General features: G+C 37.5%; 1 protein-coding gene across 1 annotated transcript; it reads left to right on the top strand.

The window, feature by feature from the left end:
- Positions 1-1,346: 1,346 nt before the first annotated feature.
- Positions 1,347-4,817, top strand: LOC138902415 (uncharacterized). Its single transcript, XM_070190294.1, has 7 exons — positions 1,347-1,544; positions 1,620-1,700; positions 1,817-2,251; positions 2,391-2,693; positions 2,854-3,006; positions 3,932-4,438; positions 4,551-4,817. Exons 1-7 carry the CDS (start codon positions 1,347-1,349, stop codon positions 4,815-4,817), a joined length of 1,944 nt encoding a protein of 647 aa, XP_070046395.1.
- The last annotated feature ends 13,765 nt before the right edge of the window (positions 4,818-18,582 follow it).

Below are 18,582 nucleotides of genomic sequence, written 5' to 3'. Positions count from 1 at the left end.
AAGAACTTAGTATTTGATCACTAAATAAAATTATATTAACTACGAAATAGTTATTCGTTCCAAATTAGTATATTCTTTTATCTTTACTCCCTCCGTCTCAAATTATCTATCGTGGTTTTTAAAATTAGTTGTCTCAAATTATTTGTCATTTTAGAATTTCATGACAAAATTATTTATTTATTTCTCATTTTACCCTTAGTAGTAATTGTTCTTGAAGATGGATATGATACACAAATAGAATAAATATTCAATGAAAATAGATTATATTTTAAGATATAAATAAGCGTAAAATAGTCAAAAATCCCTTTTAATTAATATTTCTTAGGAGTCGTGTAAACAAATATGATAGATAATTTGAGACAGAGGGAGCAGTTCTAAGGCGTATATATTCACATGGGCCCATGCACAATACTAGAAGGGAAACCCACCCTATCCACATTTGAGGGGACAAAAAAAAATGGAGTTATTGATGCAATCCTCTAGCTATAAATGATTTTTACTTTACTAGGTATGAATTAAGTAAAAATAATTTATAGGCGGATCAAAGGTTTGCAATATCTTTAACTAGATATCTCAAGTTTGAAGTAAAGGAATAAAGTCACATATACAATTAAACCTCTCTATAACAAACTTGTTTGTTCTGCTATTTTTGGGTTGTTATAGTGAAGTGTTGTTATAGATGAGATATATTACAACAAAATATAAAAATCAGTTCCTAAAAAAACTTGACTTTTATCGTGAATGATTATTATATATGAATGTTGTTATAGAGAAGTCTGGCTGTAGTAGAGAACACTTTACTACTAAAATAAGACTTCTGTTGGAGACGAAGAAATTTCTGATTATTCGATGGTGTTTGACAGAGAAGAGGATTTGAGTTGAATCTAGGGTTTGGTCAAATTAATTTGTCTGTAAAGACCAAATATTTTTGTATTGTTTTGATTGCACATGTTTGGCACATGCATGTTCTAGATTGTTCCTATATATGGGATGGTTTCATCGACTTGGGCCTTCTCAACTCAGCTCATATCACTCTTTTGGGCCTTTTATCCGTCTGCCCATTATGAAGCCCAATATAAGGGAATAAAAGAAAGATAACTATAAATATTATTCTTTGTTTGTTATAGAATAGCCAATACAATAAGGACACATATGATATTTAGTTATGCACAAATTCTTTTCTCTTTGTATTTATACACAGTCCTTGTACAGTGAAAGACACACAATCAATATAGAAAAGGAAAATTCTCTGAATTTATTCTTCTATCTCGTCATGGTATCAGAGCATACTTGATCTGCTATAGATTCAAACTACATCATTTTCCTTTTCTTTCTTTCTCACTATAATGGCAACTGAAAGTCAGCCCAACGATGTATTAGGTTCTTCCACACATGCGGCTGGAGTTTCTATAGTAGCAAGAACTGCTATTTCTGGTGTTGTTGATTCAGTACGTCCTTATTACCTCCATCCTTCAGATTATCCTGGCATAAACCTCGTTTCCTCTGTGTTTGATGGCAGAGGTTATGGAGGATGGAGAAGAGCAGTAGTGATAGCTCTGTCTACTAAGAACAAGCTATGTTCATTGATAGATCCCTAGTTGTTCCTGCTGCTGTTTCAGGGCTGCAAAGAGCTTGGACACGCTGCAATAATATGGTCCTTTATTGGTTTCTCAACTCATTCTCCAAAGAAATATCAGAAAGTGTGTTGTATTCACAAAGTGCAAAAGACCTTTGGGCTGACCTAGAAGACAGATTTGGTCACATAAATGGTGCTAAACTCTTCTAGTTTCAAAAAGAACTAAGTGCTGTCGTGCAGGGAAACTCTAGTGTTACAACTTATTTCACTATGATGAAGATCTTATGGGAAGAGCTTGATGCTCTTAACACCTTTTCTGCTTGTGTATGTGATTGTGATTATGGAGCTAAGATAAAGAACCACAAAGCTCATCAAGATGAAAGACTGCTGGAATTTCTTATGAGGTTAAATAAGTGCTTCATAGGTGTGAGAAGTAACATTCTGTTATCTTCTCCTCTACCTACTATTGGACATGCATACTTCTTAGTGATCCAAGATGAAAAGCAGAGAGAAATTCATGCTTCCCCTGCTTATCCAGGAGACTCTACTTCTTTTATTGTTGCTAATCAGCCAGGAAGGGGGGGGGGGGGAGGAGGGAGGGGAAGAGACACAATAAACACAAAGGTCAAAAGGGTGCAATTGATTCTAAGAAGAGTTCAACCATTTGTGCCTACTGTAAGAAGCCAGGACACATATAGACAAGTGTTACAGGATCCATGGTTTTCCAACAGACTTTAAGTCCACAAGACAGAAGAAGTTCCAAGGACCAATACAAACAAATAATACTCTTAATGCAGTTGATGAAAATGAGCAGGCAATCAGTGTTTTAGAGACAAAATCACTCACCCAAGAGAATGTAGCTCAACTACTTCAGCTTCTTCAGCAAGTTAAGTTTGGACAACAAGTGACAGGGACTTCATCTGATGCTTTTGCAAATGCTAATTGTGCTGGTATACCTTCCTTCTTTAATTCTCCTGCTTGTTTCATTGAAATCAGTAGTCAGTCTTGGATATTAGATAGTGAAGCCTCAGAATATATGTCCTACAACAGGAAATTTTTCTGTGTCCTTAAACCTTTAATCAAGCCTAGAATTGTTAACTTACCAAATTCTCAAAAAGTTCTGTAACTCATTATGGTTCAGTCACTCTGTTTTCTAATCTAATACTACAAAATATCATGTATATCCCTTCTATTAAATATAATCTTTTATCTGTTCACAAGTTGTGTAACAGTTAAAACACCCATTTTTTTGTACTTCATCTTCATATTTTCTGCAGGGCCCTTCACTGAAGAGCCCTTTGGAGATTGGTTATAAGGAGAAGATAGGACTCTACATCCTTCAATCAAGGCCAACAACGGCCATTCCTATAATTTCATCCAAGTCTAGCAATAGTATTCTTTCTAGCAAGAAGCTTAATCTAGGACAATATGTACCTATTTTACATTCCTGTTTTAGTTCTCTTTCCAATGTTAATGATAAGCTATGACACTATAGATTAGGCCATATGCCTTTCAGTAATATGAGAAACATTTCTACTATTCTTGTTTCTGTTTCATCCAATTCTTCTTCTCCTTGTGTTATTATGGCAAGGCAATCTAGACTTTCATTTCCCACAATCAGCATAACCATAAAGAATATTTTTCAATTAATTCATACTGATACATGGGTCCCTTATAATAAACCTACTTATGATGGCTTTTAAGTATTTTCTAGCTATTATGGATGACTATAGTAGAGGTACATGAACCTACTTACTCATCAACAAATCAAATACTTTTTCAGTCTTAAAATCATTCTTGGCTATGGTAGAAAGACAGTTTCATACAAAAGTTAAGACCATTAGATCAGATAATGCTTTTGAGTTAGGGAGTGGGACTGCCCAGTTAGAATATTTCTTTCCCAAGGGATTATACATCAGACTACATGTACTGCTTTCTCACAACAAAAATGGAGTTGTGGAGAGAAAAAACAAGCATTTGTTGGAAACCTCTAGAGCCCTACTTTTTCAGTCTAATTTTACCTATTTCTTACTGGGGTGATTGTCTTTTAACAACAACATATCTCATTAATAGGTTTCTCTCAAGGGTTCTTCATTTTAAAATATCTTATGAGGTTCTTTTTCATTCTAAACCTGATTACATAAAGTTAAAATATTTTGGATGTCTATATTTGTCTCTACCCTTTCCATACATAGAACAAAGTTTCAACCCAGGACAATCCCATGTGTATTTCTGGGTTATCCACATGGTAAAAGAGATTACAAAATCCTAGATCTCAAGACTTTGAAGACTTTTATATCCAGCGATGTTGTTTTTCATGAGGAAGTTTTTCCTTTCTCTTCTAAACTACCTCAGCATTCTCCTGATTCTTTTCTGCCTCTGTCATCCATACCTAATTCCACCACTACTATGTTTGACTCAATCTTAGAAGTACAACCCACACCATCTACTAATGATAGTGCACACCCCATCTCTCCTACATCCAACTCTGACCCTATCTCTTCTTCTACCACCCCTTTTTCTCCTATTCCTACTCTCTCACTCACATCTTCCCATATTCAGCATTCTTCTGTTCCAACTGCCTCACCTTCTTTTGTTCCTATTACCTCACCTTCTACATCTGAACCTATGATAGACAATTTGATCATAAAATCATCTAGACCTCATAATCCTCCAGTTTATCTCAAAGATTGCATATGCAATGCTATTCAACTTATAGATGTGAGCACTACTTGTTTCCTTTCCCCTGTTACACCACCTAATTTTTCTTTCTCTGGTCTTTCTATTTCTAATCAGAATTTACCAAATCCCCTGTCTAGTATTCAAGAGCCTACCAGCTACAGTGAAGAAGATATCACCCAGGTTGGCAGGAAGCCATGGCAAAGGAAATTGAAGTTCTTGAACAAAATCAAACCTGGGAAGTAGTGGAACTACCCCTGGTAGAAAAGCACTACCTTGCAAGTGGGTGTATAAGGTTAAACACCATTCTGATGGTAGCGTAGAAAGACTAAAGGCTCGGCTAGTAGTAAGAGGAGATATTCAAAGGGAAGGAGTGAATTTTACTGAAACCTTTTTCCCAGTGGTGAAAATGACTACAATTAGATGTATTCTTGCTATATCTGTGAAAAGGGGATGCATGATCTACCAATTAGATATTAATAACGCATTTTTACATGGTGATGTTAATGAAGTGGTTTATATGAAGTTCCCTGCTGTTTTTTCACATTCTTCTCCTACTTAAATTTATCGTTTAAAGAAGTCACTTTACGGGTTACGCCAAGCTTCCCGTCAATGGTATGCTAAGTTAACATCAACTCTAAATTTTAAGAGTTATTCACATTCCTTAAATGACTACTCCCTATTTTTTAAGAAGATGGATTCCTCAATATCCATAGTTGCAGTCTACGTGGACGATATTCTACTAACAGGTAATAATACTGAAGAACTACATGCTTTAAAGTTATTTTTAAACCAAGAGTTCAAAATCAAGGATTTAGGGACCTTACATTATTTTTTAGGCATGGAAGTACTCCGAAAATCTGAAGGTCTGATTTTGTCCCAGCGTAAATTTGTATTGGATCTCCTCACTGAATTTGATGTATTGAACAAAATCCCTATTTCCTGCCCACCTGATCCAACTATCAGACTCTTGGCCAAAACTGGTGATCCTATTCAAGATCCAACCTTGTATCACCATTTATTGGGTAAGCTAAATTACTTAACCCATACAAGGCCAGATCTCTCCTTTATAGTGCAGAACCTCAGCAATATATGCAGGATCCCCGGCAGCCTCATATGCATGCAACCCTTCTTGTACTTCGAAATTTGCTCAAGGACCCTAGTCTTAGGTTATTTATGTCTTCGTCACCCTCTTTTCAGCTACTCGCTTTTTGTGATTCCGATTGGGGTACTTGTCCTGAATCGCGTAAATCCGATAGTAGATTTTACATTTCACTTGGAGGTTCTCCCGTCTCCTCGAAGTCAAAGAAACAAACTTCCATCGCCCTAAGCTTTGCTGAAGCTGAGTATCGCTCAATGAGGCGTGTAGTTGCAGAGCACACATGGCTTGTGCTTATTTTGGATGACCTTGCCATTCCAATTTATCTCCCCGTTCCTTTGTACTCCGATAGCCAAGCTGCAATCCACATCGCGAAGAACCCCGTGTTTCATGAGAGAACGAAACATATGGAGATCGACTGTCATTTTATTTGTCAGCAGTTTCTTGCAGGTCTGATCTCTCTATCCTTTGTTTGCTCCTCTTCTCAGTTGGCAGATCTCTTCACAAAATCCCTCACAGGGCCGCTTCACCATAGACTTTTGGGCAAGTTGGGTATTCTTGCATCCCCCTCCAACTTGAGGAAGGGTGTTGGAGACGAAGGAATTTCTGATTATTCGATGGTGTTTGACAGAGAAGAGGATTTGAGTTGAATCTAGGGTTTGGTCAAATTAATTTGTCTGTAAAGACCAAATATTTTTGTATTGTTTTGATTGCACATGTTTGGCACATGCATGTTCTAGATTGTTCCTATATATGGGATGGTTTCATCGACTTGGGCCTTCTCAACTCAGCTCATATCACTCTTTTGGGCCTTTTATCCGTCTGCCCATTATAAAGCCCAATATAAGGGAATAAAAGAAAGATAACAATTGTAAATATTATTCTTTGTTTGTTATAGAATAGCCAATACAATAAAGATACATTTGATATTTAGTTATGCACAAATTCTTTTCTCTTTTTATTTATACACATTCCTTGTACAGTGAAAGACACACAATCAATATAGAAAAGAAAAATTCTCTGAATTTATTCTTCTATCTCGTCAACTTCTCAGTGCGAATTCGGATTAGTCTGACCCTGAAATAACTATATGACACCGAATGAAAACTAAAAAAAGAGAGACTAGTTGCATTGTCTTTCCCTGATTATACTAATTATCCGTTGTATCAGTTTGCAATATAATAGACCTTTAAAAAAAATTAAAAACTTAAAGCTGGAAAAACTAATTAGTATTTGGCTGTTTTACTGCTCAATATTAATTATAGTAAACTAATTGTAGCGATCTAGAGGAGATTGATTAATTAAAGAGGTATATACTCCTTCCGTTCACTTTTACTTGACCAATATTCTAAAAATATATTTTAATTTTTACTTATCACTTTTAACATATTAAGAGAAGACAATTTCTTTTTTCTTGTTATACCCACAATATTAATTACTCATTTCAAATCATTTTCTCAAATCTATTAAAAATATGCATCAATTAATATGGGCATCATGATAAATTGTGCACTTCATTTATTATTTTTTAAGGGGTGTGCAAAATCCATAGTGGACTAAGTAAAAGTTAACGGAGGGATTATATGTTTATTTAAATAACTGGTCCATCATGCTTCGACTGAAGTAAACCAAGTAAAAACCTACCGTCGCAATTCTAAGGCTAGTTATGTGTGTAATACCTACAAATAACTAACTTTTTTATGGCACTGCATATTATTTTGCCAACTTTGTACTACACATAAGAAATCAACACCATTTAGTTCGTCCATAGATTAAAATAAAACTTTCACATGTTTACATCATAACAGCCGAAAATAGTGATCAAAGTTAATTTTTCCTCGTGAAAGTAGCCTCGCCTCATGCTAAGTTATGCTATACTAAATAATTAATTTGGGTCTACCTAGTGTAAATATATACACATATTGGACCACCTGTTACCACAACATGTTTATATGTAGTCTTATAGAGCTCTAAAAGATGGCTTCTTTTATTATAGTGTTTAATTGGGGGGGGGGGGGGGTGTTCTTTTTGAAGAACTTATTAAAAAAAGTTCAAAAATAAGGTTGTGAGATCTAATTGAACATTAATATATAAAGGTTACGATTGGATTTAATTTAATATTCATAACAATGCAATTTAAATCATGGTTTTTTGGCCACCGCGAACTGATGAGAAGGGTCTAAACTCTAAAGAAACTAGCTAGGAGGAAGAGGTATTCAGTTAATAATTAAGAGGAAACTAAAGAATCTCAATTCAACTCATCTCTCCATTTCATATTATCAGACGTGGTTACTAAAATTAGTTGTCTCAAATTATTTATCATTTTAGAAATTCAAGACAAAATTGATTATTTTTTTCCTTTTTTTACCCTTAGTACTCCATCCGTTCATTTTTTACTTGTCCACTATTCTAAAAATAAATTTTTACTTTTACTTGTCTACTTTCGCATATCAAGAGAAAAATATTTTTTTTTTGTTTTGCCCTTAGCATTAATTACTCATTCCAAATTATTTTTCAAATCCATTAAGGCTATACACCAATTAATATGGGTATCATGATAAATTATACACTTTATTTATTATTTCTTAAGGGACGTGCAAAATCAATAATGGACAAGTAAAAGTAAACGGAGGGAGTAATAATTATCCTTGAAGACTACAAACACCTAACTTTGTTCAATTGCCAATGAATAAAGATTAAATATTAAGACATGAATAAGGGTAAAGTAGTGAAAATCTCATCCTAATTAGTTTTTCTTAAGGAGCGCGTACAAGATAATCATGACAGATAATATGAGACGGAATTAGTTTACATGACTAAATTTTATTCTCACTATTTCCGAGATCCAGATTGGTCCTCGATCTCATTCCATTGATCATTATATTTTAAGTACTAATTTTCCAATTGATCAAAGAAAGCAAGCAAAGCATCCAAACCTACAAATTTGAGAGACAAATCTACAATTTAAACTTAATGAGTTTAATTTTTAAGATTAATTAAATTTGCACTTGAGCAATAGCCATTAGTCTACATCAAACTATAGGTAAGAAAGAAATGATATTATGCACCCGTTTGGATTGACGTATTTTAAGTGCTTTTAAGTAGCTATTTTATAGTGTTTGAATAAAATAAAAAAATATTTTTAATCACTTGTTGTTAAGCTAATCAAAAGGCTAAAGCTAAAATTTCTAACTCATGGCTAAAAAACTATGGGTAAGATATGTACGTAAGATATTTAGGGATTCCAAATTTTTGCGAAAGCAGAAAAGTGAATGATAGAAACCAAATTAGCATCATGTTCAATTCTGGTTGGCGTCATCCTAACCAACTTTATAGCGAGAAAAAGGGGAGATCAAGTCATTTGGAATTATATATGGTGAGGGTCAGAGATGACTAAAGGTTCATTATTTTATAAAACAAATGGCTACTAGATAATTTTATTTTTCATATTAGATTAAGGTAATTCGCTAGGGCGATGCAACAGTTTACATGGGAAATACTTAATTAATTAGAAGTAATTGGATTATGTATGTTGAATTGGTATTCTAAAAACCAACCGCATATTAGGTTTTCAGTGACGTTAGGAAAAAACAAAAAACAAATAGGTTTTCGATGACAATACTGCTTAATTAATTTAGAGAATAGATATGATTTTGACACAAGAAGTTCGATAAAGACTATGACAAGATCATATCTATTCTTTATTTTCAGATATGGTTGTCATAGTTTGATTTTCAGATATTGTCTGAAATATCTGATATTTTTAGATATTGTCTGAAATATCTGATATTTTGTTATCCGTTTAATTAAGCATGTGTCAACTATTTCAGACAATACTGCTTTATAGTTGTTTTATGACTTACCGGGTTAGTGGGTTCGGGTCCGGAAGGAATTCGGAGTGAAATGAGACACTTAGTCTTATAATTAAAAATTTAAGTTAGAAAAGTGGACCGGATATGGACCTATGTGTAAACGACCTCGAATTTAAATTTTGATGATTCTAATAGCTCCGTATGGTAATTTTGGGCTTAGGAACATGTCTGAAATATTATTTAGAGGTCCGTAGTGGAATTAGGCTTGAAATGCCAAAAGTTAAATTTTTGGGAAGTTTGACCGGGGGTTGACTTTTTGATAACGGGGTCGAAACCCAATTCTGAAAATTTGAGTGCCTCCGTTATGTCATTTATGACTTGTGCGCAAAATTTGAGGTAAATCGGACGTGATTTGGTAGGTTCCGGAGTCGTTTGTAGAAATTAAAAATTTTAAAGTTCATTAGGCTTGAATTGGGGTGTAATTCATGGTTTTAGCGTTGTTTGAGGTGATTTGAGGGTTCGACTAAGTCCGTATGATGTTTTAGGACTTGTTGGTATATTTGGTTGAGGTCTCGAGGGGCTCGGGTAAGTTTTGGATGGTTAACAGATCATTTTTGGCCTTGGTGAGATTGCTGATATCTGCTACTGCATTTTTCTGATTTTCTCTTTCGCGTTCGCGAGTGGGCCCTCGCATTCGCGAAGAGTATTTTCTGAGTATGAGGTTTTGTTCTTCGCGTCCGCGAAGGGGAGGACGCGAACGCGAACGCGAAGGTATGGTCTGTGTGTGCATCGCGAACGAGTGAGAGGTGTCGCGTTTGTGAAGAGGAGTGAGGCTATTGGGGACCCCCGAGTCCTTGTTCTACGTGTTCGCGAGGTCACGGTCGCGTTCGCGAAGGGTTAAATTTGTGGGCAGTCGACTTGTGCTTCGCGAACGCGAGGGACCTGTCGCGTTCGCGAAGAAGATAGGTCTGGAGAGAGAGTTTAAGTTCTGAAATCAGTTTTTGACGGATTTGAGCTCGGGAAGAGGCGATTTTCGGGAGTTTTTCAAGAAAAATAACGGGGTAAGTGTTCTTAACTCAATATTGGTTAAATTACCCGAATCTATGATTATTTTTATCATTTAATTGGCGAATTAAGTTGGAAAAGTTTGAAAATCCTTTTAGTTTAAATTGAAGATTTGAGGGTCGAGTTGGGGTCGGATTTTGATAAAATTGGTATGGTTAGACTCGTGGTTGAATGGGCTTTCGGATTTTATAACTTTTGTCGAGTTTCGAGACGTGGTCCACACAGGCGATTGTTTGAGCTAAAATTCTATTTTTTATGGAAAATTAGCAATTTCTTATGAAGTTAATTCCAATAAATTTTATTGACTGAAATGAATTATTTATGACTAGATTCGAGGCATTCAGAGGCCGATTTGTGAGGCAAAGGCATAGCAGAGTAAAGAATTTCACTCTCTGAGGTAAGTAACAGTTTTAAATCTGGTCCTGAGGGTATTAAACCCCAGATTTTGGTATCATGTGATTATTTTGGAGGTGATGCACATGCTAGGTGACGGGCGTGTGGGCGTGCACCGAGAGGATTGTGACTTGGTCCGTCCCGGAAAACTGTAAAGTTGAATAATTTATTGTTAGCTATATGCTCTCTATGTGTTGATAGAAATTTGAATGTAAATCATGTTAGAAATCATGCTTAGGCTATGTGATAGTACTGTTGGGACCCACAAAGATCGCGTACTTGTTGAATTGCCTGCTAAATGCTATATGTACTCAGTCTCAGTTTTTACTTGCACATTTTATCTGAGTCTCTGTTGTTATTATTGATATATCATATCATTATTGTTAGGGTTGATTTCATGATTATTAAGAGCCCGAGAGACTGGAGAGATTTATGACTGAGTGAGGCCGAGTGCCTGATTGTGAGATATTGATACTATAGCACGTGAGTTATCCATGCAACACGTGAGTTGGCCATTCAGATTCTTATATTATACTATAACATGTGAGTTGGCCGTGTGTATCCTTATATTATACTATAGCACATGAGTTGGCCGTGCAACACGTGAGTTGGCCGTGCGGATCCAGATAGTTATATTATGGCACGTGAGTTGTCCTTGCAGCATGTGAGTTGTTCGTGCAAATTATAGCGCTTGGGCTGTAGGAGCCCCTCTGGAGTCTGTACACCCCCAGTGAGCGCGGGTACCCATTGAGAGTGAGTGATGAGGGCTGGGAGCCGAGGGAGTGATGAGGGCTGGGAGTCCAGTGAGTGATTATTGTCCTAAGAGGTTGTACTTGATTTTCATTTGTTGTTGCACTTAGTTGTTATCTTTCATTGTTGTGAAATCTCTGAAAGATTGTTGATATACGAATTACATGAATATGAACTGTATAAAAAATTGATTTGACATTAAATTGCCAGATTTGATAGCATGTCTATTCTTTGCTGGAATTACTGGAAATGAACCATAATTGTGTAGCTCGTTACTATCTTCAGTTCCTTATTTATTATTGTTAGTTGCTGAGTTGGTTGTACTCATACTACACCCTGCACTTCGTGTGCAGATCCAGGTGTTTCCGGACATAGCGGGTGTTGATCCTTTCGCGCGGTTGATTTTCAGGAGATTTTGAGGTAGCTGCCATGTTCCGCAGACCTTGTCTCTCCTTCTCTATCTCTTTGTTTACTGTATTTGGTCTCAGACAATTATAGACTATATTTTCCAGACTTGTATTCATATTAGATACTCATGTACTCAGTGATACCAGGTTTTGGGGAGTGTTTGTATTGTATTTAAATATTATATTTTCAACCTTAAAGAGAACTTTTGGTTTATTGAGATTATCGGCTTGCCTAGTATCGAGATAGGCGCCATCACGACAGATTGGGATTTTGGGTCGTGACACAATATTTTTGGTTTTGGTTGTTTTTCAAGTTATAAAAGATCTAGGGTTGCGGCTTCCGCCTAGTTGGTTACCTAACGGATTTATAGCTTTAGAGCATGTTTGGTTGATCGGGATACAATATAGAATTCATACGTAATTACTCACTCTATAGCTCTCGGTAGTTTGAGTGATTTTGCCCAATTCGGCTTTCTCAAGTCCAAATGAGTATCTCACGAAACAAGTGATAAATGCTCAAGTCGGGTCTTACTATCTCTAGATTCAACCCTTATTGGGTTATCACTTTCTTCTTGTTAGCCAAGTTTTCCTAGATTTAGTCTCACTTTCTCAAGTATACACTAAGTCAATTAGGCATGAATTAATGTTTGCAACCATCAATTCTCAGATTCAAGCAAGAACCAGGCTAAAATTCATATACCCAATCATAAATATGCCCTAAATCAATCACTCATTAAGTACCCATACTAGGGTTGGGTCACAACCCTAGCTAAGGGTTTAGCTACTCATGGACAAAGAAGAAATTAAAGAAGAAACTAAGATAAAATGCATAATAATTGATTAAGGAAAGAAAATCTAATGTTTAAATGCTAAACTAGTATAAAGTTGCTCAATACAAAAAATAAAAACGGCTCTCAGTGTTCAGGTGCACAAAACTTAACCTAAAAATGATAAAAAGATCTATTTATACCCAGTTGAAAATATCTGAGAAAATTGCCCCTACGAAGGTTGTGCGGTCGCACAATTCTGTGTGCGGTCCGCACTTTGAGACTGACTGGTGGGTATGACTTTCTGTGGTCGCACAAAAGTGAGATGCGGCCGCACTTCCTCTAATTGTGCGGTCCGCACAATTCTGAGTGCGGCCGCACCCTTGCGCTTGTCCAATTTGGTTCTTGTCCAATTTTACTCCTTTTTGAGTTGATTTTCACTTCTTTGGCTCGTTTCCTAATATTCCTGCAAGAAAGCACATTTCATTAGTTCTTGGGAATACCTTTAAGCATTTTTGAGCTAAAACGTAAGTAAAAGAGAGCAAATAAGCGGTCAAAATCCCTACTTATTAACTCCCCCAAACTTAAGCTTTTGCTTGTACTCAAAAAATTGAGGCAATTTCCCTCCTCCACTAGAAAAAGGCTATTTCAGATGGCCTAAGTTGAAACAAACATAAATCAATTTGGACCAACAATTACCCACACGCTCATGAATCAATAACAAGCCTATGAATTGAATGTTAAAGCACAAATGGCTCTAATGTGACGCTTGAGCATCAAGGGTTGACTTTGTTGATTAAGGAAGCTCGCACTTTCATGCAGGTCACTGTGGATCCCAAACTCCTCCTCCTATACTATCCGTAAGCTCATCTCACTCACGAATGAAGAATTCAATTGAATGACTCGAGAAAGATTCACCCATCGCTCTCAAAAGAATGTCACAAGCTTGGCTCTAAGTACTATATGCTTGCCCCTCATGTAGATCACCACTAATGTAAGTTCGCTCGGCTTGAAATCACGTAGGGCTTTTTCGGCATGTAATGAAGGCTTTTGGACTAAGGAGGGAAATGTCAGAATGGAATTGGTTCATCGTCCCTTTAGCGCTTTATATTCTCTTTTTGGCTCTTACTTTGCCGACTCTTTGAGTCATTTTCTTTTCCCTTACGGGGATTAGAGAGACTTGACATCACTCTTTCTTTGTCATGCTATTCATACTTTCCTTCTTTGTTATCTCCATGCTTTGAACTTTTGCTATCTTTTGCATCTTTTCAACCATTTCACGCTATTCATTTTCTTTTTGTGTTTTTCTTTTGTTCTTCCTTTATTTTTCTTTGCCTTTCTTCTTTTTTATTTCTTTTTTTTGTGCCTTGAGACCATCTTTAAACTCCTCGTCTCTCCCCCAAACTTATGTTTTTTCCATTTGAATCACATGAGTGCTAAAGAAAGTTCGGGTGCCAATAGAGAGTCACTATAAAATGGGTAAAGGCATGTAATGTGGTTATCGAATAAAAAGGCTTTTAGGCTCAAAAGGGTTTACTAAGAATGATATCATTGGTGGGCCATGGAAGGTTTCAAAACGGGTCAAGGAAAGCCTACAATCACTTCTCAAGCTAGGCTAACTTAGAATTTCGCCTAGAAATACATTCGGGGCAAGTTTTAGACCACTCACACGGGTACTTGGACTTGTAACAAAATACCTCACCTCTCACACAATCGGATTGTCAAAGAGAATAGAGTCGAGGGCCCACGATAGCCATATTCAAGATTGAAAGTCTCTAATGGTTCAATTAAACCACTTGATAATTGCCTAAGTCAACACAAGAGTCACAAGGTCACTAACTATGGCTATTTCTTTACAAAAACTTATTTTAACCATAAGTGCGTAGTTAAGTGTGTTGGTACCAAATGAAGCATGCTTGACCCTTCTTTATTCATTAATACTACTTGTTTCTACCTAATCATAAAAAACTGACTCGATCCCTTAAGAAGGTTGTTACGCCATCCATCGTTGGGAAGAGTCACCAGGTTCACACAAGACCCATATTTGGAAAGAACCGTAGCATTAAGAAAACCAAAGGTTTATTGTTCACTAAAACATAAAAAGAAGCTAACAAATCAAAAAGAATCTAATAAAGTAGCTAAGAAGCTATACTATTAAGAAAACAAAATGAAGAAGTTATGAAATAAAATACTGAAAGTAAGGCAAATGAATATACAAACCGAGAGGAATATAATATATACAAGCGGGATGAATATATACATAATGAGGGAGAAAATAAAAATAAAGATAAAAGAAAAAGAGTATTAAAGTTATTATAGGCTCAAATGTAATCAAATGTCATCACAGTCATACAAAATAAACCAAAATAGACCACCCCCAGAATAATAATAAGCATTGTCCTCAATGCTTTGCAAAATCATAACAAAAAAGGATAGAGAGTAAAGAAAAATCCCTATGTGGTCTCAGGGTGACTGGCAGCATCACCACCCTCAGTTTCCACCAACTGTATTTTATCATCATCGGGCTGAGGGACAACAAGGTTGGTGAGCATCCGAAGCATCTCCTCAACAGTGGGGGCAGTGAGATCTGGCTTGTCAGATTGGCCAGCTGGTGCCTCTGCTGATGGTGCTACTGGGTCAGCTGGTACTGATGGATGTCTCCATTAGTAGGTCAAAGGGAAAATCACCTGCTGCTACTATCTTCTTCACCTCCCATGCTCAAACTCTCCATTGCTTTCTTTGAAGCCTGTGATTTCCTCATCTTCTTCACCTGCTTGGTCAACTCCTCAATAACACCCCCGTGAGCCACCAGAGTATCCATAACAGTCTTTTGTTTGTCTAGAATCTTCTTCAATGTTTCCTCCAATGACGGAGGGACTTGTGGTGCTGCTTGGGTGGAGGACTGTGATGCAACAGTACAAGATATGTCAGACAACTTAGAAGTGGATATCTGCATCCAGTTGTTGAGGCTCGCCAAAGTTTGGGAGACTCGCAGTGCAGTGAGAGGATAAGTGGATGAGGCTGGAACTGGTACTGCAACTGATGGCCTAGAAGATGAAGATGGTGGCATAGTGGATGTCCCGGTGGAAGGCCCGACTGCTGTGGAAGGCATGGGAGTTGTAAATGGATCAGCAGCAACATCAGAACCCACCACCGATGGCTCGTCAGATTGACCAACGGTGGTAGTGACCTTACCCTTGACTTTGAGTTGTCAACACCCTGCAGGTGGTACCATGAGAAAGGCTTCTTGGCCTTTGCTTTTGTGTCATATGGCCTCGGCTCCACCTTGGCATCATTGAAATACTCTGTGAGGGTGTTTGGATAAGGGTAGGACTATTCACTTTTTCGGACCACCAATATCATGTTGGTTAACATGCTAGCACCCACATTGATCGGGTACCCCACCATAATAGAAGCCACCAAAACTGCCCGGGGAAGTGAGAGGTTGTTCTCATTCAAACTCGGATTAATCCGACTACACACAAAGGTTTGCCACCCTTTAGCTTCAAAATTTAGGGTGGCCCGGAGGATAAGAACTCCTGCGGTAATACATGGTGGTGATGGTCCTTGGGCGGCCAAAATCTCGGCTAGCCACGGGCGAGCTGCGTCACCCAAAGCCAACTTCTCTAGGTACTGGATTGCCTCCACGTCTTCGAATCCTACATAAGTGTTCAAAGAGCAGGTGTCGAAGCGGACTTTCAAATTTCTCACCTTTGTCACTTTCGGCCCCTTCTTGATGTGAGCCACATTGCCGTAGAACTCCCTGACCAAGTGCTCATTTGCATCGATGACACTGTGGGTGAACCACTTCCACCCCTTGCGCTCGTGGAATTGTGTAAGGACATTTGGATTATGAATATCCAAATCCTTCATTAAAAATTGTCGCCCAAGTGTGAGCGACCTCTGGGACCACAATTCCCGGAACATGTTGAAGGCTGTCATGCAAACGAACCGATCCTCCCACATTTCCTTTTTCTTCGACCTCTCAAGGCCGCACAAGTCCAATTCTGAGATACTGATTCTCTGAAGTTCAAAACTGCGGTCGCATACATATTTATGCGACCGCACAATCTTTTCTGCGGATTGCACAATTTTAAGTGCGGTCCGCACTTTTCAAGCACAATATTTGCCCTAATCAAGTGGTCTGTAGACGGCACAAATTTGTGTGCGGCCGCACAATTTGAGCATTTATGGCAGTAAAGTTAGGTTTCATGCAACTTTTCACAATTTAGATATGGCATGCACAAATTAATATGATTAATGGTCTACCCATTCCCTAATGAACATATATGAAACTACCCACATGATTTTAAGCACCCATGACTAACAATTGACATTTTAGGTCTAACAGCTCGCACCACAAAAGAACAAAAACTAAAAGAAATTGTAAAATCTAAAGATGTAATGAACATACCAGTTATGAAGGATGCAGGTAAGATTCTACAGTGATGAAATGAAAGAAGATTGTGAATTAATTGATCGTGCACTGTGTTTGCTTAGGGTTCAAGACTTCAAAGTGGTAAAGTTGTGAATAGTGTCTTGAGGTTCTATTGTAGTTTGACCAAGTCGCCCCAAACTTAAGACGAGTGCGGCCGCACAATTTTGAGTGCGGACCTCACTCTTTACCTGGACCTTGAAGCAACTCTGCGGTCCGCATAAAAGTGAGTGCGGTCGCAGAATTTGTGCGGACCGCACAATTTTGTGTGCGGTCGTAGATTGGCTATGAATTTTGACAGGCCAACTTCAGAGACTTTTCAATTTTGGTCTTCCAGTTATGCGACCGCATACAGAATTGTGCGACCGCAGAGTGATTTTTGCTGCTGCCTTTTGAATTTTGCGGTCCGCACTCTTTCAACACTTAGCCAAAATTTTTGACACAGTCCCTGCAATGCACATCCATTCCTGCATACACTTCAAAACTAGTTAGCACAAAACAAAGCCTATCTAATAAAAAATAAAAAGAAAAAGACACATGGGTTGCCTCCTAAGAAGCGTCTGATTTAACATCGTGACACGACGCAGGTTACCATCAATCACTTGAAATGAATTAACGCCACAACGTGGCCATCATTAACTTTTCCAAGATAATATTTCACCCGGTGACCATTGACTCTAAACACTTCATCATTCTTGTTCTTCAAGTCTAATGCACCAAAGTGTGTCACATGCACAACCTCAAATGGACCACTCCACTTGGATTTCAACTTTCCTGGAAACATCCGCAACCGAGAATTGAACAATTGCACAAGATCGCCTTCTTTGAACTCCTTGTTCTGGATGTACTTATCATGAAGGTTATTTATCTTGTCCTTATACAAGGACGAACTTGAATATGCATGGAACCAGAATTCATCAAGATCATTCAATTGTGCCACCCTTAAGTTGGCGGTGACATCCCATTCAAGATAAAGCTTCTTCAATGCCCACATAGCCTTGTGCTCAAGTTCCACCGGTAGGTGACAAGCTTTCCCGAACACTAACCGATACCAAGACATACCAATTGGTGTTTTGTAAGCCGTCCTATAAGCCCAAAGAGCATCATCAAGTTTCTTTGACCAATCTGTCCGGTTGGCATTCACAGTCTTTGGCAAAATACTCTTGATCTCCCAGTTTGAAACTTTAACTTGCCCACTTTCTTGAGGATGATTGGGGGGCGACACTTTATGATTAACACCATACTTTGTAAGTAAGGTATCAAAAGCTTTGTTGTAAAAGTGCGATCCCCCATCACTAATAATGGCCCTTGGGAAAATGGCATGAGAATTTGTTATACTTACTGTTTATGTTGATGACATAAATCTTATTGGAACTCGAGAAGAGCTCCAAAGACAATTGAACATCTTAAGAAAGAATTTGAGATGAAAGATCTTAGAAAGACAAAACTTTGTCTTGGTCTACAAATTGAACATTTAGTAGACAAGATCTTTATACATCAATCTGCCTATACAGAAAGGGTCTTAAAATGCTTTTACCTGGACAAAGCTCACCTATTGAGTACACCAATGGTTGTTCGATTACTTGAAGTGAATAAGGA

Source organism: Nicotiana tomentosiformis, chromosome 1 (genome assembly GCF_000390325.3).
Source record: "Nicotiana tomentosiformis chromosome 1, ASM39032v3, whole genome shotgun sequence".
Classification (NCBI taxonomy): Eukaryota; Viridiplantae; Streptophyta; class Magnoliopsida; order Solanales; family Solanaceae; genus Nicotiana; species Nicotiana tomentosiformis.
The sequence above is the reverse complement of the archived record's forward strand: the minus strand, read 5'-3'. Positions and strand labels throughout refer to the sequence as shown.